Source organism: Tubulanus polymorphus, chromosome 7, assembly GCF_964204645.1.
Source record: "Tubulanus polymorphus chromosome 7, tnTubPoly1.2, whole genome shotgun sequence".
NCBI classification, from domain to species: Eukaryota; Metazoa; Nemertea; class Palaeonemertea; order Tubulaniformes; family Tubulanidae; genus Tubulanus; species Tubulanus polymorphus.
This window is the reverse complement of record NC_134031.1, coordinates 17,608,174-17,632,165: the sequence shown is the minus strand read 5'-3', so window position 1 is coordinate 17,632,165 and position 23,992 is coordinate 17,608,174. Positions and strand designations below refer to the sequence as shown.

The 23,992-nt window shown below is 38.1% G+C and overlaps 4 protein-coding genes and 1 long non-coding RNA gene across 8 annotated transcripts; 2 read left to right on the top strand and 3 right to left on the bottom strand.

The window, feature by feature from the left end:
- Positions 1-692: 692 nt before the first annotated feature.
- Positions 693-6,461, bottom strand: LOC141908308 (eukaryotic translation initiation factor 2-alpha kinase 1-like). The gene is made up of 14 exons (XM_074798298.1): positions 6,347-6,461; positions 5,565-5,680; positions 4,943-5,134; positions 4,657-4,790; positions 4,476-4,525; positions 4,248-4,377; positions 3,976-4,162; positions 3,744-3,801; positions 2,765-3,650; positions 2,581-2,674; positions 2,385-2,494; positions 1,998-2,192; positions 1,379-1,609; positions 693-1,255 (listed from the first exon to the last, which is right to left on the bottom strand). Exons 2-14 carry the CDS (start codon positions 5,593-5,595, stop codon positions 1,094-1,096), a joined length of 2,460 nt encoding a protein of 819 aa, XP_074654399.1. The 5' UTR covers positions 5,596-5,680; positions 6,347-6,461; the 3' UTR covers positions 693-1,093.
- A 101-nt stretch (positions 6,462-6,562) lies between these two features.
- LOC141909058 (uncharacterized) lies at positions 6,563-8,302 on the top strand. The gene is made up of 3 exons (XM_074799394.1): positions 6,563-6,744; positions 7,543-7,634; positions 7,807-8,302. The coding sequence occupies exons 1-3, from the start codon at positions 6,663-6,665 to the stop codon at positions 8,032-8,034; spliced, it is 402 nt and encodes a 133-aa protein (XP_074655495.1). The 5' UTR covers positions 6,563-6,662; the 3' UTR covers positions 8,035-8,302.
- A 198-nt stretch (positions 8,303-8,500) lies between these two features.
- Positions 8,501-14,857, top strand: LOC141908012 (L-proline trans-4-hydroxylase-like). 4 transcript variants are annotated; one of them, XM_074797776.1, is made up of 11 exons: positions 8,501-8,645; positions 8,981-9,034; positions 9,593-9,677; positions 10,414-10,495; positions 10,747-10,857; positions 10,969-11,060; positions 11,414-11,504; positions 11,579-11,708; positions 12,663-12,814; positions 14,081-14,225; positions 14,302-14,857. In XM_074797776.1, exons 2-10 carry the CDS (start codon positions 9,028-9,030, stop codon positions 14,198-14,200), a joined length of 870 nt encoding a protein of 289 aa, XP_074653877.1. In that variant the 5' UTR covers positions 8,501-8,645; positions 8,981-9,027; the 3' UTR covers positions 14,201-14,225; positions 14,302-14,857. The 4 variants fall into 4 exon arrangements, 3 of the variants coding, with proteins under 3 accessions (XP_074653877.1, XP_074653876.1, XP_074653878.1); XM_074797775.1 differs by lacking the exon at positions 12,663-12,814 and adding an exon at positions 13,438-13,589 and having other exon boundaries at positions 8,502-8,645; positions 14,302-14,856; XM_074797777.1 differs by lacking the exons at positions 8,501-8,645; positions 12,663-12,814 and adding exons at positions 8,735-8,856; positions 13,438-13,589.
- Positions 14,721-18,323, bottom strand: LOC141908011 (flavin-containing monooxygenase 5-like). Its single transcript, XM_074797774.1, has 6 exons — positions 18,171-18,323; positions 17,538-18,012; positions 16,887-17,068; positions 15,876-16,430; positions 15,557-15,722; positions 14,721-15,307 (listed from the first exon to the last, which is right to left on the bottom strand). Exons 2-6 carry the CDS (start codon positions 17,989-17,991, stop codon positions 15,039-15,041), a joined length of 1,626 nt encoding a protein of 541 aa, XP_074653875.1. The 5' UTR covers positions 17,992-18,012; positions 18,171-18,323; the 3' UTR covers positions 14,721-15,038.
- Positions 18,324-20,728: 2,405 nt separating this feature from the next.
- On the bottom strand, positions 20,729-21,651 carry LOC141909026 (uncharacterized). Its single transcript, XR_012619663.1, has 6 exons — positions 21,596-21,651; positions 21,456-21,531; positions 21,307-21,355; positions 21,101-21,218; positions 20,877-20,989; positions 20,729-20,802 (listed from the first exon to the last, which is right to left on the bottom strand). It is a non-coding gene; the product is annotated as an uncharacterized LOC141909026 (long non-coding RNA).
- Positions 21,652-23,992: the final 2,341 nt, after the last annotated feature.

The window sequence follows — 23,992 nt, the reverse complement described above, 5'->3', positions numbered from 1 at the left end:
TATTCACCGAAGACAAAAACGGTTAAGTTTGAATTGTTGTCCTCATTGACAACATGAATTAGGAGCCTGCATGAAGTAACCAATTGAACCAAAAATTTGAGTAAAACTTTTTTTGTGAAACTGGGCCCAGGATCCGGTTTTATAAACTAGTATTAACTTTAAACCGGGGCCTAACTCAACTTCATTCATCTTCAATTGAGTTAACCCCTGGGTAAAAAGCTAATACCAGTCTATAAAACCGGGCACTGTACTTATATACTCACCTGCATAGGTCATGAACACAAAAAATAAGAAAGCCCGAAAAGCTGATACCAAAGAAATCATTTTCATCCGATATCAATTCTCCTGAGTTCCAAGGCTATGCGACCTCTCTTCTCTCATTTTCACTAGTGTTTCGCTATACACCTTGTTTTTCATACTTAGATTGCCGTAACGATTTGTTTTATATTTGGGATGTCAGATACACTTGTTCGTTCATTACTAGAAACACCATAAAAACGTTCTGTTGCCAATATGTATACATTTATAATGCTGCAAACAATGAACATGTGACGGCTTAAAATCTGTACATTCCTTCACGAAATCAAAGAGAGAGCTTCGATAGCTCTTGCGATATAGTTATGATGAAACGAATATGAACCAACGCCATAAACACAGTAGTTAACCAAATTACCGTTATCTTTTTATTTGTCAATGAAATAACAAAAGTATATCGTTTAAACATGTCAATATTGCATATCAATTCACACACATACTCACAACGAACTTTGGCAGTTTTTCACATTCTCAAATTCGGACACATACATAAAATGCCATTCAAACACATTTATAAACATATAAACCTACAGGAAAAATACATTTTCACAGGTTACGGGGAATGAAAGTTTCTTTTCAGATACCGTTAATCAATTTCATGATTGAATGTAAAATGCATTGGAAGACCACGTTCATATATTATGACGTGTACATGAGCATGTACATCAAACATGACCACACATCTCGCGTGCAAAAACTATGAACTACCGATACATTAACTAATAATAAATTAATATCAATATGATATCAATATCAAATATTAATATCAAATTCGTTCTCATCGTGATGATGTATTTTTAGCTGCCAGACTCTTTTGCAGCATTTCTATCATTCGATCTTTCTGTATAAGCTGCAACTTGAGCTTCTTGTTTTCGTCCAATAATTGGTCGACTCGCGATTTGTTCTCCTTCGCGATATCTCGAGGTTTCGCCGGACTTTTCTAAAAGTATCGAGCAGAAAAAGCGATTAACGTAGAGTTTCTGGGAATATTCACACAGAATATGGATGTATTGCAAGTCTTACAAAATGCGTTTTACACAAACGATTAACTTATACTCAATACCTTTGTCTTCTTGTTCGTAAATACATTGCTGTTTTGCATCTGTTCAATGGATGGTCGATCTGCTGGTTTTACAGCCATAAGGTGTTCGACCATCAGTGCGATACCCGACCACTGCTCCCTGAATATCTGAGTGACTTTCGGAAGTTTTTTCAATAGATCGGCTCTTTCCATGTATGTACTGAACGGGTGATACAACTCGAACAGAATCACTCCCAAACTATAGATATCGGTCTGTAACGCAATGAACATTAAAACTCTAAAACATCAAAGATCATTTGAATGAAAGGAAATTAGAACGGTTATTTGGATAGAACAGTTACTCTTCAGGCTATGTAAATAGAATTCCACAATAATAACGAAAAATAGTCTGTTAATGTTACTGGAGCTAGTACCGGTAGTTTATTCAATGTTTCGACTGTAGACAAATAGTCATCTTCAGGAATACCAGCAATATCAGTATTCCTGAAGATGATTATTAGAATATAGTCAAAACGTAAAATTGATTACTAGCTACAGCAACATTTTCCGACTGGTTTTCCTTATTGTGGGATTCACTATACATTATCGTCACAACACGAATACAGTGTTCTATCAATCGTACTCTACAGGTTCTCCTAACCTTCTTATCATACGGTTTTCCATGTATCTGCTCCGGCGAAGCGTATGGCTCTGTACCGACACCCCCGGTGTGTACAGCGGTCACAGTTGAACAGTTCATCGACTCCAACATTCCACGCATCGTTGCCAAGCCGAAATCACCGATTTTCACCGTCGGAATTTTCCCCGGATTTATATTCAAGAAAATATTGCGTGGCTTTAAAAGAAATAACAAGAAACTTTCTTATTAGACGAGGCATAAATAGAGGATTTTGCAGTTCAAATATTCAATTTGACAAACATGAATCTTATACTCCACTCTTTATCAAGGTATCAGCTTTTATCATCTATCAGCTAAACCTTAGCTTACAAGTTGAGGCCAATAATCAAAACTGTGCCCAGAACATACCTTGATATCCCTGTGAATAAATCCTTTCGAGTGAATAAACTGCAACCCGGATAAAACCTGCACAAACAATCCATTCACCATTTTCTCTTTGATGCAATCAAAAACATCTTCTAAGCACAGAACAATAAAGAAGTATATAGTTCTACTTGAATAAAACATGAAGCAAAGAAACACAGGAAGAAGCAAGGAAACTTACTGCTTGACGAAGCTACATCCTGATTCCGTTCCAAAATCCAATCACTTAAAGTCAGATCACATAATTCCATCTGTATGTATAAATTTAACTGCCCCTGCAACAAATAATAAGTTAAATGTGATACCATACATACATTTCTCATAGCAGCTTCTAAGCCATTGTCAAGTAGCATTCAGAAATTCACCTTCAGCAAAAAACTGGAGCTGTTTTGAACGGAAACAAGTTGTAGTTTCTCGTTTTCTTCGCGTTCGATCGACGACTGATCTAACGACGGATCGTGACTGTGGCTTCGTTTCGGTCCCGATCGCCAACGTGGCCGCGGTTTCGTTTCCAGGACTTGTTCCTTGTCGTGCGCGCAATGCGGCACATTGTTGTGAACGTCGACGTGACATTTAGGCTCGTAATCGATAACGACGTTCGATTGAAAGCGCCCGTGTTCCACTAATAAACGATTCTCTACGTTTTCGATGACATTAATTTCAGCGATTTGAGATCTATTTTTCAGACCATACAGCAATTCGTCGTTACCATCACGATCATAAGCGATTGTTTCGATGTTAGGATTCCGTTCGGACAAATTATGTCGATTTGGATGACTAGTAACTATAGCAGCCAAGCATCGGTCGGCGAGTGATCGCTGATCACCATTGGACTGAACTTCTACGACGCATTCTCGTGATTCCGTAATCTCGGAACTGATAATAACACCGTTACAATCAGCAGTCGTAGCGCATTGAGATTTCTTCAAAAGCTCAGCACGACTCAAATTTAATCTCGATACATTTTGACGTAATCTAGTTTCGTTAATATCGGCGACGGCAACCGACGTCTGACGAATTTCATGAAATTCGATATCCATTCTCGATTCGGAGCATTGTTCGCGATTTTCAAACTTATTTTCGAAACCGTCATTGTCGATTTGATTCTCCGTGTATTTTTCATTGGAAAGAGATGTTTTATATTGTTTTTGATAGCGATTGATATCTTTACTGTTGTTGACCGTTTTTATCTGAGACGCAGAATCGCTGAAATAAATACCATTTGAACTATCGCTGGCATTGCCATCTTCACTGGAATACAAAAAGATATTCGCAATCATATATCTACTGGCAGTATAAATTGCCACAAAAATTATAATTTAATGGTTAGAAATTAAGTCTTACCATTGAATAACAGATGATGTGACACTAGAAGAAGGCAGTGGATATGCTGAACTTGTACCTGAAAATAGGATTTTAAGCACAATTTTAGTTCCAGTTTCATTGACTGGGCCTGAAAGTTGTATCCCTCAAGACTTATCCTCCACCTAGCCAGAATTATCATAATCACTTAAAGAAACTATTTAGAATTTCCCGTTGTGTCACTCTATCTATTTAACTCACCCATGATACTCACCATCTCCTAACGTGTCTGACTTGTTTTCAAACTCTAGCCAGGCAGTGTGGTAGCCAACAATATTTCGATGTTTCAAACCGGCGAGTATTTTGCTTTCCTGAATCACTCCCATCCAATCATCTAGCCGAGACTGATACAGCTGAATCTTCTTGACGGCGTATAACTGTCCGTCCAAGCGACTTTTTACCTGTAAGATTCAAATATTACAACGAAGTAAAAACTATTTGTGAAAGTCTGGACAGATTTACTTTTGGAAACGGTCCGAAACTCACTTTGAAAACGAATCCAAATGCGCCCTTTCCGAGTCTTAATAATTCCACGAAGTCATTGAAATATCTCGAAGAATTCATTGACAGACTATCGCGACGATTTCGTAGACTCAACTGTTGAAGAGCGGACGGACTATGAATTCAATAGAGAAATACAAAAACCAAACAATGAAAATAATTTCTGACTATTGAACATATAACTATAGAACATCGAATCATCAGTTCATTTACCTCGGTGCATAGAATGTATTGACTCTGGTTTCATTCAGATGCCGGTCATCCTAAATATGAAAGTAGCGCTATCAGAATTCTCCACACCCGTAAATCAAATAAAACTCACTTGTTGAAAGACGGCTGGCTGCCTTAATATCAGAGTCCAGTTGAAAATTACAATATGACTATTACTACTAACCTTGTGGAAATTATTGACTGCTTTGTGCATTAAACTTGAAAACACAGTGAGATACTTCGTTCGAATGCTCCTCATTTCATCTAAACAAACTATCGGAGCCATATTGTCGAATCTTGATAGTTCGTCGCACAACACTGCAACAGAAAATTTGAGTTCGAATGTACTTTTTTGAAAGATGATATTGCTAAGAAACTGTAGCGCATTGTAGAGCACTGCGTATACAACCACCTCCAGGACTGAGCGAAGCGGTAAACCAGCCCAAAATCATTTATAGTAATCTCGGTACCTTTGAACAGTTTTTGGCTCTGACTTTGGTCGGGTATATGAAGGGAGCAGATGTATTCGAGCAGTGACAGCATCATCAGATGACTGGAGCCTGAAGATGAAGGAATGCATGTAGCTACAGCAGCTGCATTGTTATCAGCAGCTACATCGAAAACGTCATTATCTGTATCCCTGTCCCAAACAAGATCGCTTTCTGAAAATACATGAAACATTTATGATTGATTCTCCTGACACTGGACTGTAAAACCGGCTGATTGCACCGATATGTCGATGTTAATTCAAGATGCGCAATAATCTAGCACATAATCTCTATAACTACTCTCAGGATTTCTCTCAGGACTCTGATTTTGGCAGTTTTCCGAGGGTACTAGATTTTTTGTTTTGATATCAAAAATTTTAATGATTGCTTCAGATTATTACGTGCCATGGACGATATATTACCGGTACCAATCTCCTTTCCCCAATTCATCATGATATTGACCCGGCCATCCATGGTCTAAGTGCCCTGTAAACTGTATACATCGGAATCTATTGGCCACAGGTGATCCGAAACTTAAGTAGAGTCTACTGTAGTAACGAAGAAATTCAAAATTCAATGTGAAAGAAATTTTTATTCAGCTTACCGTCATATTCCTGTATGGTGGACGCCATCATGACCAGCTGATGAGAACTCTGAGAGCTGTGTGGTTAGCGCACGCTTCTAATTCCCAGAAGCATTCATCAATCATCTAACCTTCCCCTGCAAAAACATAGATATAATAATGATGGTTTGCAGTTCATATGGGTAGGGGAGGTCTCCAGCTAGGACAGAATGGGACATTCTCGCTTCGTGTCGATAGACCAATATCTGAATGGTATTTTTGTTAAATTTTCAAACCATCCATACTCAAACCATTGACTCAATCACCTGATGAAGCTTCTACACATTAGTAGCGAAAGCTCGTGCGTCAAATAAATAGTTAACCTATACAGTACTACTTGTCTCGTTACTTATTTTAAACCATACATAGTCTATCATATTATAATATTTCACACTTTGTTGTAACATGTATATATGTACAAAATGTCTGTCAGTCGCACAGTCGCAAACAGTGCACTTGTTTATGCTGAATAAGGATGTTGTTGAATTTGAATGAACATGAGGCCGAGGGTCTGTGGCCAGAATTTGTGTTGACGTGATGCCATGAGTTTCGGTTGGAGGCAAACTAGCCCTGGCAAGCGAGGATGGATGAGTGAGAGGAAACTGGAATACGAAATGACAAAAATCAGTTTCACTTTCCATATTATCATATTATTAAACTGCAACAGGAATCATCCAGCGTGCAGGCCCAGGCCATCGTCACCTCTCAGTTCTTGAAAATCTTACTAAGTTACAAAACATGGCTCTGACTTAAGTAAACTTTACCTGGATAAGATTATGACTTGACCGAGGGAAATACGATTCACCGTGCAGCCAACGATAGTGGTCTGGAACGATCGAGAAAACCGGAATATTTTAGATATTATTGCAACATCGCAACAGCCCGAGAGCGACGACCTTGAGACAGTAGGAAATAATTGGAGCCACCCGCATTATCTGACCGAGCTCGATGTTCGTACCGTCACGCCTGGTTGACTGGCTGAACGGTAAACGCGTTTTTTTTCGCAACCGAGAGCACACAAACGACTTGCGTACTACCCTTGTACAAAGTGAATCCAGAAAAAAATTCAGCGAACTCCAGATGCATTTTTTCGGAAAGGAAATCATACGTCTTGCGGTATTAACATATGCGCTTGTTTTAATATTCAGCACCCGCGTCAAAGGTAAGGCCGATTCAGCACTAATTTTTCACGGGAGATTTATCAGGATACTGATTGCAAAATCTAATATGTTTGATTTTATATCTTATCTCGTTTTCAACAGCATTTATTTTCCTGAAACTCAATTTGAAACTATGAGGGATTTGACATAGCACGTCCTGGAACCTGACACAAATAAAGAAATACCTGTGTTTTTTTCTCACTGCTGTTTAATCTTTCTAAAGGCGTTTTTCCAGTCAAACAGGTTTTGTTTTTATTGTGACCAATAATTCTTTGAATAGTAACAATGCCGATATCGCTAGTGTGATTATGTATAGGGGCTTGAAAACGGTTGATATTTTCGACGTGATTTGTAGGCCCTATTGCTCAGACATTTTTTTCAGCGTTAATGAATTCATAGGATTACGCCCTAAATGTATTCATTTCTTTTGTCATAAATATTTTGGATTTAAATAGATGCAAATTTATTACAATTTTAATTAAAATTTATTAACTAGATAATTTGGCCTGTTACGCACGGTACTAAGACATTGACCTACTTCATGGAGGGGAGATTACGGAGGCTTCGATCAAAGCTGATAAGGGTTTTCTGATATTTCATATTGTAGGCCCGGAGTAAGTCGCACCCTTCCATCCCACGTAAAAGCAAGATAAAACAAACAAATAAACAAAGAATAAACCTTCCAGTCCCCATTCATTATTCCAGGTCCAACGACATTGACATAATTTTCTGGCTTCTTCCATCTAAACATTTCAGTATTCGTCAGATTGTCTCTTAAAAATGGATGAATTATTTTTCAGATGTGAACGGAATCAGATGTTATCAACAGACTTGTGGCCATGGGTGCGCCGCTATTCTCGGGGGGTACTGTACGTTTGGAAATTATTGCACGGTAAATAGATATCCAATGAATCTTCTTCCACCCTCCTAAATATACTAACGGCCGACGATTTCTGTCTACAATATGGTCCGTTTTACATCTTGGAGTCATCATTTGACAAATGATAACCGTACTCCAAGCTCCAAGCTAGCTCATAATAAAAGAATATTTTACAATTTTCTAGACGCTGACAGGGACTATGTACAATACAAAATCGATCGTGAAGGCTTGTGCATACGAGTGCCAAAACAATCGCGAATTGATTATGAACAACGACCAAAGATTCACTCTGAAATGCTGTAAATCCGATTTGTGCAACACTAGCGCGAATAGCTATAGTTTAAACAAGTTTTGGTTTTCAATTGCGGTGATAGGGACCGTCACATTCCTTCTTTCGCGCTATGATGCGTGACCTCAACGGCTGGCACCGGACCGGGAAACTCCCCGGCGACTGGCCTCACTGGACCTAGTGTCTACGTAAACCAATGTCAAGAGGCTGCAGGATCAGTGTGCTTACTTTCAAAGTGACTGGTGTCGGCCACAAACGATTTGAAAAGACTAGAACGAGAGCTGTCTCAAGCCGTTCGTCGGCCCGCAACGCCCCGGCGGCGGGGGTCACTGAACTTGGGCCCAGGACGACTGAAGCCGTTGGTTAGGACATTTTAAACGATTACGGTTGTATCTAGATAAAATTTTGACGTTTATGAATAAATTCCTATCCGAAGATCATGTTTTCTTATTTGTCAATGGGTCGTGCACGGGCGGGTTGGCAACGACGGACCCGACGACCATAGAACTATACAACACCGATTTGCAAATATTCGGAGCTACCCTATTTGGGCCACCGCAGTTAGCAAGTGCTGCCATCTAAACCCGGAAGATTTATTTCTTGGGATTTTCCCAAGAACCATAACTTCATCGAGGGGCCATCGATCGAAGCCACTGAAGTTACAAGATAATAAGTTTCCTCGTGATGTCAACTTATTATTTGTAGGTCACTTAAAAGAACGAACTTTAGAAAAGGTAGGGAGACATACGTGGTTAATATATTCTTTTATTTTTATATGATATATGGATGATACCACGACCACACTACAGTTACACCACACAGTCTGAGTCTGGACAGTCAAAAGCGATTTTTCTATGTAGGAAGTCCATTTTACACCGACGCAGCATTATTGCAGTCATCATTATCCCTATCTCGGACCAATTTTGCCGGTCCCAGTTTGCGCAGGTTAAATATAAAATTACAATATATTATAGCGATATTCGCTACAATAATAACAATAGCGATATTCGCTACAATGATTAGAAAAATCTATTATTTCTCACTCTTGATCGTATTTTGACTTTTACAGATAAAAACCCGGAAAGCTGACGTCTAGAATTTGTACAACTTAAAAAGATGGAAGGTACATATACCATTCAACTGGGAAATGCAATGTATTGTACATTTATTTTTATACGGAAACCTTTTTACTGTATATTTTTTTTCGTATCTAACATTTTTGCAATGTAAAGAATGGAGTTAAATCTTATTTTCAGTTCAAAAAGTCGATTTTTTAAGTGAACTTACTTACTCGAAAATTCGGCTTTTTAAACTCAAAATAAAATGTTGTTGGCAGCATTGCTGTTCCATAGTATCAAGACTACTGTAACCTATGTAATGAGCATGATAAGTTTTGCTCTTGGATTCACAGCACATGTACTGACAAAATGCCACTTGACATTTGATCAGAAAAAAAAAGGCTTATGGTGTTACATAGTTCAACTAGTATCATGTTTGATGATAGTATTATTTAACACTTGAATAGATTGTTTTTGCAATATACACTTGAATAAATTGTTTTCGCGAAATAATCTAGAAGAACCTGAAATGTTCATTAATTATGTTGAAAATCTAATTTAATAAGTGGTTTCATTATGATTGTGATAGATTCTTAATAGACTACCCCTTCACATTGATACAGGCGAACACTTCTTTACGAAGGACATTTTTACTGTCACTGATGTGATGAAACAGGATTTCAGTCAGCATGGATATATTCTTATCAGGTAATTAAAGAAATTGGCATTCCTTAGGCTGGATCTACATTAGGTTACCGGTACCTACTAATTTCCTAGCCAATAAAATAACCTTAATCAGTTGATCAATTCTAATAATGATAACAGTACTAATGATAGTGGATATCATGTGTTTTTGAATCACATGAAATCGTAATTCCAGACATCACTTAGAATGGTACGATAACCACACTCAAACGTGGTGAACAGATGATAAGACAAAAACCCACTATTAAAAATTATTATAGTCGGGTTCGTCAAGATTCACTAAAATTGATCATTAACAAATGATATATAAAAGATGACCAGTTTATTTTACGTCCAAATATATTTATATATAAATCCTGTACATAGAAGTATGAATATGTAGATAATTAAAAATGGAATTACTAATGCCATATATTTGAAGACCAATACAACCCTTTAAATCCCTATAACATACTTGATAATATACCATATAATATACCCTATAATAGAATTAAAAGAAATCTAAAATCAAGAATTTATTTATTGAAACAATCTAAAATATAAGAACACGACGTTTCGATCTCACACTAGAGATCTGTATATATACCCCTGTTTTTAGTCAATATCTCACACCTGACGATGATCTCTAGGGTGCGATCGAAACGTCGTGTTCTTATATTTTAGATTGTTTCAATAAATAAATTCTCGATTTTAGATTTCTTTTAACACTTAGAATATGATAGCGGTAATTGATTCTCAGGAATATCTTGGATAAAGAAGAACTCGATAAACTTGAAGTCGCTCTGAACAAAGATGACGGTATCAGAAAACATGGTTTCAGTGTGAGTACCAGTAGGCCAGTTTCTCAAAAGTTGATTAGAGTTAACCAGTGGATAGTTGACATAGCGATAATTAAAAGTTCATTGTTAGTATGGTATCTATCTGCCCGTTTTCTTGAACCAACGTTTGAGCAACTGGCCCCAGCAGAATGCTTTATAATAGCATTCTTCTGTTATAAAATGGCAGAATCGAATGCAGTCTCTTTGAATTCACTTCAACTAAACTTACAAAGAAGTGATGAATTTTCGAACAGGTTGCTGACGGTGAGGGGAGGAATAGTAAACTGTGTTTGTGGAATCATCCTGGAACGGATATCTCCGGAATGGTCGGACGGTCAGAAAAAGTTGCTGGTACTGCTGAATCGGTAATCTCTTACATCCACCGGAAGTGATACAGTTTCGAAATACAGATAATTATGAAATTCTAAATCCATTTAGATTCGGTCATTAAACTTCACGGTTTCTACGTTTTACAGCTGTTAGGGGGCGAGGTCTATCACTATCATACAAAACTGATGATGAAAGAAGCATTCACGGGAGGAAAACATGTCTGGCATCAAGATTACGGGTAAGTGAAATTCAAGCAAGTGAAATTCGACAATTCTGTCGACGGAAAGCTGATTTATCATTGTTACAAACTTGAGAACCTATTATAAGCAGCTTAACATCATGATACACCTCAAGAGTACTAAAATCAAAATATCAGTGATCCAAGAGATACTGGTGTACTGAAAAACTCAGCGAATCAGAAAAATTTTGAAAAAAATCATGGACAACCTCATGGAATTCATTCAAGAAATTAAACTTAGAGAAAAAAACTTAGAAAACTCGAGAAATTGGATATCGATGCTATCAACTACGCATTTCTTTATCAGTAAGCATTACATACTCCATAAGATTGGGTTTCTTTATATTTCTTAGTTATTGGTACAAAAACGGTTGTTTATTTCCGGATATGTTAACCGTGTTTATCGCTATAGATCGCTGCGATCGTTCAAATGGATGTTTACAGGTTCGTTGAAAATCTTTTCGAATATACAGCGAGTATTTTGACGACACGAATTAACGTCGATTATTTCATCGTAGATATTGGATGGGTCTCACAAATGTGGTCGTATCGAACATATAATGGTCGGTGGACAGACAGGTGCCGATACGGAGCGCGTCGATCAGCTCAAGAAAGTTTTAAAATTACGTCATGTTGAAATGAATCCAGGTAATACAAGATTTGGTTTTAAGTCAACCCAAGTAAATCTTAAGCTGAAATACACTGAATTTCTAGATATAATTGGATTGCTTTAATTTTGCACATTTTACACGTAGTCAATTCTGCTCTATTTGGATTGGGTTTATATGGGTTTTTGGTGGTTCTGTTAAAATTTCAAAGTCCCAATCATATATTCGTACTTTCTGATATATTGGCACTACTTTTTGAAAATATAAATATCTATTTTTGGCCTTTCTATCGTAAAACGACCTTTGAAAATAAGATATCCTGCTAGGGTTTTATTATACACTTAGTTGCATTCAATGATAGCCATTGTTGCTGTACATTGTGTCTGAAGGCATATATGTACATACCTGGTAGTATATGTCAATTACAAATAGCAACTCAATCAGCGTTCTCCACATGCTGGAATTTTAAAGGTGCTGCATTCATTGTTTAGTGTATGTCATTCTGGCTGCGGAAGAAGCGAGGCTTTTGATCAACCAAAGAATGCAGAAACATGAGCTTGGGTGATCAACCCTCCAAAACCATGAGAGGAGTGCTCACCCCTCTAAAACCATGAGAGGAGTGCTCACCCCTCTAAAACCATGAGAGGAGTGCTCACCCCTCTAAAACCATGAGAGGAGTGCTCACCCCTCTAAAACCATGAGAGGAGTGCTCACCCCTCTAAAACCATGAGAGGAATGCTCACCCCTCTAAAACCATGAGAGGAGTGCTCACCCCTCTAAAACCATGAGAGGAGTGCTCACCCCTCTAAAACCATGAGAGGAGTGCTCACCCCTCTAAAACCTGTTGTGGAGAACACTGCTCGATATAATAGAAATTTATCATTTAAGTAATCCCGATTACGCATAATTCAGTAAAAGATTGGCTGTCTATTTAGGATCCGAATAAAGCGAATAAATTGAATTTTTGAATCTTTGATGTTCTATCTATACTCAGGAGATGCGCTATTTTTCCACGCTAATCTGCTTCATAAGAGCGACGTAAATGATAGCCCCAGTCGTAGGTGGGCATTTCTGTGCGCATATAACCTAGCAACCAATGATCCAGTTTACGAACATCATCATCCTTTTTATGCACCACTTCATAAGGTAATCAGTTATCGGTAAATCTGTCCAATATCTGAACCCTTTAATCGCAGAATCCATTTGGGAACTTTTGGATATCTTGGGTCTAAACGACAGGGGCCTGATGCAGAAGTTTTTGGTGTTTGACCCCATCCTCAGTATCCTTGGTAAAAAGAAATATGCAAGCAAAAACATTCTTTGTTTTATACATTTTTTGATAAAAATATCAAAAACTTTTTGCGTCGGGTCCCTGTGGGTCTCAACTTTAGTCCAGATCTGTGATTTTAAGTACCACAATAACTCAATTCAGCTGTGAATTTTTAAGTTTGAACAAGTCCATCTACCTTGCGGTTAAAGGGTTAGCATATTTCCATTAATTCATAACGTTAATCCTAATTAGCCTAGGATTAACTTCTTGCTTCTGCTTCTCGCATGGCTTTCATGAATTAACGTATAACCTGAATATACTACATATTGGGTAATTGGTTCCAGTCAAACAATACTTTCATTTTATGGGAAAGCGAAGGTTTATGAGCTAGGGAACAAAAAGTTATGGATACTTCATTCTCTCCCACTTTTTCAATTGTGCTTTACTGGGGGTACTGCTTCATACATGTACATGTTCGTTTGGTGTTTTTGCTTTATAGGTGATGCGTTGTTTTTCCATTCAAATTTGCTTCATTCGAGCAATATAAACAACAGCTCGTTCAGACGTTGGGCTTTCTTAATCGCCTATAATAAAGCGACTAATGACCCGGTAATAAAGCACCACTGTCCTCAATATACTCCACTTGACAAGGTATTCTATCAGTCTGTGGTTAATACTATCCTGTAAAACAGTAGACTCCTGCCTTACGAGTAATTTTGGGTCGAGTTAAAAACCAGTTCAAGCTAGTTGATTGAGAGGTTAATTCGGTTAATTGAACTTTCCAAAAAATCTTAATCTACCAAATTGAGCAGTTTTCCTAGTTGGAATAGCATCGAGTCTACTGTATATTTGACTTTACAAATAGATTTAACTTAGATAACTTAATCTTTACCTATTTGTTGCATTGGCAAAGAAAGCTGCTTTCTAATCTAAATCAATTATATTTACTTATAATTTAACAACTGACTGTTCATAAGTTAACATATGCAAGTTCATATATGTATGTTCATTTTATCTTTAAACTGAACTGGCTAAAAACATATTTTTGTCGAGTCAACATGACATTTCAAAATGGTATCATATACAGTGATAGCCTTATTCATAAGAATAATTAAATTAACAACCACATTCCTATCATTCAGGTTCCAAATTCGGCAATCCGTGAGTGCACCAATTTCACAGATTTCACTGGGAAAGATTTCATGGATCCGTCACAAGATAAGACTATCAAATGCGACAAGGCAGAAGTTAATGAGAAATAGGACGTCAGTGCTTAAAACTGTACAGGTTAGGTTAGGTTTTTTGTTAAACGGCAACAATTTTACACTTATCGGTATCAATTGTGTTGTATTTTGTTTTTCAGAAATCCTAGTCATTTCTTGGTGAGAGTTCGTATTGGAATTCAGCCTCAGAGGTATTGAATGTTGATTGCTATGCACATCGTAAATGCTTTATTAATCATATTGGCTTGTTTGAATCTAGTTCAAAACCAGCGATTGTCTTTCCAATGGAACAGGTTTCTTAAAAGCTGAAAATTAACCTTGTAACATTGTAGCCTGTCAACTAGTATTACATACAAGACTCATGTAACGCTTAAAAATATAAAAGTATATATTGGAGAGGGAACAAATGTTGATAGGAATTTACTATGCATAAAAATAACCTCTTAAAAAGTGTTTTGTATATTATTTTCCTTTTCGGTAAATGATTGTATTTATCCAGGTAGTATCACCAGTCTTTCAAATAATTATTCAATTCAACGATTTCAAATTGTGTGAATATAATTTATTTTCCATTTTGCAAGTGGAATCATAACAATTTTATAATTGATTAAAAATTAAAAAATATAGAAATTCTTATAGTATACTTGTGTCATATTTGGAAGCACCTTTGTAAATTCTAGCTATATTTATATATCAACTCGCATAAATAATCATATTGCATTATTACTAATTCAATTACCGGTATTCATTTCGTGAATATTTTTATTCGGAGTTTTTAATCATCCTGAGAAAAGAAAAATGTATATGAAACCCTGGTCGGGTTGTTTCAATGTCATCTCGATCAAATCCCCAACAAGAGAGGAAGGCATGCCGCGAATTAGATTTTAAACAGAATTCGTAAAACATATATGATCAACATTAGCGGAATAATGTAGAGAAGCAGTATTTTAACGTAGCTTTTTGACGGTTTGTCGCTCTTCGGTATCGGTCTTGTTTTCAATGGGTACAGGACTCGATCCCACACAGTTTCGATAGTCCGTCGAGCTGGCGGCCATGAATGCGGGCCCTGCAGTCGATACTGATACGGCGTACATGGACCAAAATATAACTTCATTGCGAATTTCGGATCACTGAACAACATACCACCTACAAAGTATACATGACAGCAAAATACGTATAAAGAGGATGTATTTTTGATGATAGGAATAAAGCTAATGAGGTATTCAGGGGCCAATTGCTCAAAAAGTTGGTTAAAGATAACCGGTGAATAAATATCATAGTAATGAAGACATTTTAATTGTCACTGTGTCAACAATCCACTGGTTAACTCTAAGCAACTGGCCCCTGATTATTTAATATTGAAATAAATGTTCTAGCGAATTTAGAAAAACTTACGGATGTCAGGTTTACATCCGATTTGTTCGGCGAGACCGTCGAGAAATGGTATCCAATCGACTTGTATCGTGTGACGAGGCGACTTCACGTATTTCTTCGACATTGATTCGTGGTACTGGTTAACGTCATTCCACATTTCTGTTTTACTCGGTAGTTTCTTTTCTCCCTGAAATATACCAAACAACCTCGACTAACAGAATCCCCGGGAAATCGTCATCACTGAACGTGAACGTGTTAAACCATTTTGGTATGAATTATCATTTGTAAAGGGTATCCGTAAAATTGCCTGGTAATTCAGGATAAGTAGACTCTTCCTTACCTTGAACACATGCGTGGCCCATCGACACTGTAATTCCGATCCTGGCATTACTGATCCGAGTGGCTGAAAACACCCGATCACGGCTAAAGTCGACTGTTCCAGATCCGGTGGAAACGTATTCATAAACAAGTCGACTTTATTTTCTTTCACGTCGAGTACGGATTTCGTTAAATACGGAAAACCGAACGCGTAACCGGTTGCGTAAATGACGGCGTCGATATCGTCGACCCGCGATCCGTCGTCGAATTTCACGCCGGTCTCCGTGAATTCCTCGACGTTCGGTCGGATCTGAACCGCGCCGCAGATGATGCGATTGGCGACATCGTCGTTGACGGACGGATGCTGCTCGGTCGGTCGATGACTCGGTTTCAATCTGTACATCTCGTGGTCGAATCGCCGATTTACCTCTCGTTCGAACAGCCAATCGATTACCGACGCCGGCAGGTGGGATTTAATCGTTTCCACAACGCGCCGTAACGCCGATATATCGATCGGGATTCCGTTGTCGTGAATTCGATTGAAGATCCACGCTCCACGCCTCGTACTCAAATACACCTACAATAATATTTTACGAGAAAATGTAAAAATGCGAAATGTGGAGAGGTGTTAACTGCATTGTAAATGCTATCTACAAAATTGCCGAGAAAAAAGATTTCCAAGGAGATATCACTTTAGAGAGGTGTTGTTCACTTAGGGAGGTGTTACTGTTTCTTGTGCTTACAATACTGCAATAATTGCCACTACGAGTTATCTCGTGATGATCCTTCTTATTCACTCTCTGGCTCACAGGAATAACACAGTTTCTGAAAGGTTGCCAACGCGAACAAGCTGCTTCATTATCAATGCTCATTGGTCAATTTTAAATTTCAATGTAATATGACTTTGTTCTATAGGCAACTACAAGATAAGTATCAACTGGGGGCAGCATTGAATTTCCACAGTGGAACGAACACGTTAGAGTAGCATGAAGGGCTAAACTATCCAAAAAATGTTGTCAACATCAACGGTTACCTGTTTCGAGACTCTAGATATATCTACAGCCGCGTCCAAAGCCGAATTTCCAATACCAATGATAACGACTTTCTTATTTTCAAACTCCGTCAGTGAACCGCGATAACTGTGGCTGTGTAGTCGTTGACCTCGGAATTTGTCTTCTCCGGGGAATTTACCCCAGTAGGGCTTCGCGTGGTGACCTGTGAAAGAGAGTATTGGATACATTAATTGCAAAATTCCTATCTAGCTTTTCTGTAACTGAATTTGTTACCAGGGGCAAGATGCTCAAAAGTTGGTTAAAGATAACCAGCAGAAATGTAGTACCATAGTAACAATGAACTTTTTATAGTCACTATGTCAACTATCCACTGGTTAACTCTAACCAACTTATCAGCAACTGGTCCCCAGGACCCATTTCCACAGTTGCGAGTTAAGATTTGACTGAGTTAACTCACTGCAAATTAACTAATTTCAACTCAGAATTAACCTCTTACTCATGACTATGGGACTGGATCCTGGACCACAGTTGTGAGTGAGGGTTAAATTTGAGTTAAAATTAGTTCATTTTCAATTAGTTAACTCTCCAGTCAAATCTCAACACAGAATGTGGAACTGGGTCCAGGTCTTTATTGATTTGCCTAAACCAACTTTAATCAACTAGACCCTGACCTGTACATAACATAACAGCGTCAAAAATTCTCAGAGTTTCTTTCCCAGTTTTTCGATCCAGAATCGTCACCTTCCATTTTCCGGTCGTGGCAAAATCTTCGCATTTGTCGATGAACTTTACGTCCATGTTGAACTTGATGTATTTGCCGAGTCCGAAATGGTTCGCGTATAAACGGAAATATTGTAAAACGTAACGATGCGGCATAAAGTTCGGATATTCTGGCGGAATCGGAAAATCGCTGTAGCTCATTATCTCCTTGCTCGTGTTAATCACCGTCGATCGCATGACGCAACCGACATCTTCGGTTTGCTGTTCGCGGAAATTCCACAAGCCGCCGATGTCGTCAGTCCGTTCGAAACACTCCGGCTCCAGTCCGTTCTCCAGACACGATTTTATAGCCGGTAAACCGCTCGCTCCAGCTCCAACGATGCAAACTAGTTTTTTCGACGACATTTTCCAACCCTTATTTACTTCCTGTCAAAAAGTATGAAAATCGTAGTCTTAATGAGTATGAATTAAGTGAATTAAACGTTTTTGTTTTGGAAACTTTTGATGAATTGAAGACCCGAAGACGAAGTGATAAAAAATCATATCACTTGGTCTACTAGTTAAAATAGATCGAGAGAACATACCTATTATAACCAGCCCCAATTGTTAATCGTCGTACTGAATAATGCCATTCGACCAAACTGCCGATAAATTGCCAAAATTGGAGTGCAAAAATGGGGAAAAATCAGGTTGACGTCATATAAGTACAATGTGCGAGATTGGTAATTAGCGCAATCATTTTCGGTTAGAAAATTTCAAGGTCGTACGGTTATGTACTGGTGTACCAGAACACAAATTCAACATGGCGGTTATCAATGGATTTGGGTGCGCCACCGTACAGTACGGATGATTGATCATCATGATTATTAGGGTTATTGAAATTCTTGTTTCGGATATGGAGTTCTATGAATTGCTGAAACACTACGTCCGTGCTTTGAGTTCTATGGCCGGTGCTGTGACGATATAAACAGAATACCACACTAATATGTCGAGAAAGATGAAGTCCGAAGGTTTCCTTCTTTCTTTCTTCTTTCACCAACGCCGCGCGCTGCAGCCTCAAATTCCTTAAAACTAAAAGCCTTTTTATGAACCAGCATAATCAGAATAGATTAGCTATTTAGATTATATAGCCGATTAGTATCAATTATCATAACCGGCTATGTTGGTTGATAAAAACGCCAGGTAGAAATTATCCAATTATCACTCAGCAGCCACTACCGTGAACACCATCATTTGGATTAGAGAATCGGCATACTTGCTCGCCGAGCAAAGGCCTTTTTATGAACCAGCAAAATCGAAATAGATTAGCTATTTAGATTATATAGCCGATTAGTGTCAATTAGCATAACCGGGTATGTTGGTTGATAAAAACGCCAGGTAGAAATTATTCAATTATGGCCCAGTCAGCAGCGACTTCTACCGAGAACACCATATCGGTTGGATTAGATAATCGGCATACTTGCTCGCCGAGCGAGTATGCTGGGTATGCTAATCGATTATGATAACCAATGTTCACAAAAATGACGGATTATGACATAATCCATGCTCATAAAAAAGTTCTGCATAATCGTGTTCACTAAAAAAGGCCTTAACAATTTGACTTCCGGGTCGCGGTCAGAATCAATTAACCCTTGCATACCGGGGTCAGAATCAATTAACCCTTGCATACCGGGGTCAGAATCAATTAACCCTCGCATGCCGGCGCAAGATTAATTGAAACCCTCGCATGTGGTAAGAATCAATAAAAAACCTCGCATACCAGGGACAAGTTGCTTACAGATAAATACTATGTCAACTATCCATTGATTAACTCTAACCAACCTTTGCGCAACGCCCCTCGCATGTTCGAGCTGTGAGAAGGAGTAGGATTTAGTTCATGATGCGAGGATTTCAATTAAACGAGACGCCTGCAGTTTCATATAACGGGAAAAGAGTGTTTCATCCCAGGAGTTTCACAAATAATTGTTTTATGAAACTGGACTCAGGAAACTGGCTCAGTTTCTTAAGGCTTTCGTTTTCTGAGTCAATCATTATGAAACTGATATTATGAAACTGAACCTGTGGGATGGGATTTATGTAGACGAACTGAGTCTATGAAACTGCTAGCGTCTTTAATTACAATTAGAACAACACAAAAAAATTCATCTTTATTTCAAATAAAACCAACAGTCCATACAAGATCACGTCCCTTACAATATTATACATACATATACATAAACCCAGACAAAACGATAACAAATGCGGTTACATGGAGTGCGTAAGATATCTCATGCCCTTGATCCATTTCAGAAAGCCCGTCATTAATCTTCAATTTCAATGTTCAGTAGGAATGAAAATAAGATACCCACTATATAGAAATTAAGACACGACCTCAAGAATTACATGAGGTGTGAATAAATAACTAGAACATCGAAAAATATAGAGGGAAGAACAAGTTTGGTGAGAAAGTCTAGAGAGAGCAGGTGCTTAGGTTGCATGAGGTTTAGTTATTTTGTGCGAAGGCCGTTCTAGTTATCTATTCATTTATTTTGTTTATATTGGTGTTCTTAGTCTTGGCAAAAAAAATTCTGAGTTCAATGATCTAAATGTGTATATACCGTCTGAATCATTGAGGCCAAACTCTACTTCTACCAGCAAAAATGAAGTTACGGCTTTGTGAAACGAATCATGGGATAAATTCATTTAAGCCATTGACAAGATATGCCCATGCAGGCCGGCACAATTAAACAATATTCATTTGGTTTAAAACCTACAAGAGGACCATTAGATCCTGTAAGCACATGCTCAGTTCTCCTAAGTTTCAAATGTTAAAATTGTTCGAGAAAATACGTTCAAATATTAAATGTTCACCACGTATGTTCGCTGACTCTCCATGATATCATTAGTGAAGATCGTGCTAAATATCTGACATATCTGTAAATAAATGGCAGCACATCAATCTCCGGGTATATGGTGTATTGCTCCCTCTTTATATCAGATGGCGTTATTGCATCCTGTTCCTGTCAGATGGCATATTAGTTACCAAAACTAACTTCGTTTAGTTCATCCTAGTCATCCTAGAAAAGAGAAAATTTGTGCCTGCAAACTGAAATAAACTATCATTAAAACCTATATTTCGGTGACGTATTGACTGACTCACTATTCCGCAGTTGTAGTTGATGATTGTACCACAATTCGATTTCTTCTTAGTATACAAATGTACTTCCTCGAGGAAACCTAAATGTAAATAGGAAAACTTTATATGTTTCTGAAGTATCTCCAAAAAGTATATAAACAGAGTTGATACTTACCGTAACAGCGTTCAGAAAGCAAGCATTGGCATTACTCGATCTTTGATCAACTTTCAAACCGTTCTCTTCAGACTTCTGATCGACTTCTGGGCGACTTCTGAGCTCATCAGATACTGAAGACAAGTAATTCATTCACTGTGTGATACTGGCAAAAAACCTGTTATCAATGATACATTTACAGCCAAACAGCAAGTATAGAAACTAGAATCTGGAGAGATATTTACCGGTATTTGTTTTGAAATGTACAGGAATCCAAATTGATGGTCATCATTTGAAAATGTTTGGTGAACTTTGAACCGAGTGTTTTGAGCTGTAAATTCTGGTGCTGGGTGGAATTTGATTCTGTAAAGAGAAAATTGATTATTGAAATACAGAAACATCGCGTGTACGTGTCTGCATGCTACAATCTGAAAATTACTATCTTTATTACCTTAATCTTTAAACTAGTAGTTTGATAAGGGATGCGCCAACGACACTTCCTGCAAAACATTCGAACGAGAAATATAGCAATATTGTATAGAGTAGTATATTTTGAGGTAATCATGAAATTTGAGCAATTTGAGGGATGAAAAAATTCACCATAGAGCCTGTGGCGGACAAGGCAAATCTCATCTGTTGACTGCAGAATTCTTCAAATTCGCCATAGCTCTGTCCACTGAAAATATGTATTATAAGGACATTGATAACTCTGACCAGGACGTAAATGTTAGAGAACTCACCTCTTCTGATCACTCTAGTCAAAGTTACAGATGCTGTGATCTCTTCAGAGTTATTGATTCCTGAAATTATAAGCAAAAATTGAATGGTTCTAAAAACGAATTCTGATGATGTTCCACAAACGGGTTTTACCTGCTGCTGCTGCTGCTGCTGCCGCTTCCACTGCTGCTGCTGCTGCTTCTCCTGCTACTGCTGCTGCTGCTACTGAAAAGAAAAAGAAACAATAATCAGCGACAATAGAGCAACATCTCTCTAAATTCTCTATCAGTACAGGATTTCTATAAATTTGACTGCTGTACTGATTTCAGTTACAAATACATGTTACATTGTGTATACAGAGAACGGATCACTGCATTACTTCATCCTGTGATGAACAGTGATTTAATGTTCTCTCAACTTCACTAGATTCCCATCCGTCTAACTAAAACATCAGAACATTTCAACCTATCTAACCTCCCGACCCTCCCTCGCCCCTTCCCTCCCTCCCTCCCTCACCCCTTCCCTCCCGCCCTCCCTCGCCCCTTCCCGCCCGCCCTCGCCCCTTCCCTCCCACCCTCCCTCGCCCCTTCCCACCCGCCCTCGCCCCTTCCCTCCCACCCTCCCTCACCCCTTCCCTCCCACCCTCCCTCGCCCCTTCCCTCCCGCCCGCCCTCACCCCTTCCCTTCCACCCGCCCTCGCCCCTTCCCTCACTCCCGCCCGCCCTCGCCCCTTCCCTCCCCCTCACAGCCCATCCCCTCCCTCACTTCCCCACCCTCCCTCGATGCCATCCCTCCTAACCTCCCGTAGTGCCCTCCCCAATGTCAACCCTCTGTCACTTCCTATGACAACTCTACAATAAATAAAATGCGATTGCCATTTTCCACGATCATATCAATTTCATAAACCAATCGAAATTCTTAATCAATTGCATCATTGATGAGACTCAGAAATACTTTCTTTACCATTATAGAGGCATTCAAATTGTCGTATACCGTTTCACGGCTTGTTTCAATGAGGTAAACCCGGACTAAACCTATACAACTAACAATGAGAAGGGCAAACTCAAACCATAGAACTATGCACAAACCGAGGACTCTAGTCCAGGCACAAACCAAGGACAAGAATGATGACTGATTTAGCTATAGATCAAAACAAATAAAGCTTTTCATGTTGCTTCACGAATTCATCTCGTTATGAAACCATTGTGGACCAATGACAGTTGATAGTCAGATTATACATCTCCATACTTTCTACTAGAGGCTTTATATCAGAGCACGTTGTTTTATGGAATCCTATTCAATGTCTTGATAATTGATTATAAACTCCTGATAAAAATCATAGAACTCGTATAAAATGTATACGTCATAGGAAACTGTTTGATTGAGTTTCTGGTTAACACTTAAACCCAGCGGGACAAATAAAACTCCGGCCATATTTCATTATTTGCCATCTTTCTTTTTCACTCTTTTTTTTCATTTTTTTGTGAACGTTTTAGCACACAGAGTTTTTCTGTTATTTAGTGCTTTATGTTTTTGAGTCGAGGTAGGAATAGACCCCTGCCCGCTCGCTAAGCCAGCAGGACACTAAACCTTCGAATTGCTCTCGGACCCCACTCTTTATATCAGCATATGCTGTTGAGTTCTTAAGTTCACAGGTTCGATATGGCTTACATTTTTTTTTCTATTTTTTGCTTTTTTTATTTTTTTCTCATTTTCTTCTCGCCGGCATCCGTCAGTACCGACTGGGAATAAGTGACAAGAAAAAAATCTTTTAGAGACAAACAGCAATACATTATATTAGTTGATATATTGAATCCATCAAAGTTGCCAATAAAACCAGTAGTAGTAGCAGTAGCAGCACTGATATACAATATTGTATACAGATTCTTTCCTTTACAACGTCATTGGTTCCACATAAATCATTTCATTTTGACTAATCAGACATGCGGTCACACACATGATCACATGAATCAAGTCAAATTTTACACTGAATTGGTTCAAAATCTGTGTACTCAATAAAATCAGAAATAATGCATTTATTAATGCACAAAGATATTCAGAAATAATTCACCTATTACGTTAAAAATATACCGCTTATTCGTAACCTGATATGATCGTGAAAAATGACAAAATATGTAGATTGTCACTAAGAGAAAGAGTCTACCATTTCTGGTGAGATTGTTATATTTAATTATATGTGAAGAGATACATATTCACATAAAATGGAGTTCTTAAAAAACCCCAGAAAGGATCCTATTTTGTAAAATGTTGCTAGATATATGAAAAATACTCTGTCTTTGTCAATCCATGTCATCATTGTTCAACCTAAGAATATAACAGTTTATTTCAGAAAATGTGTCCCCTTGTTTTTGATAACACTAGGATAACTAATTATTAAGAATATCTTTCTTCAAATAGGA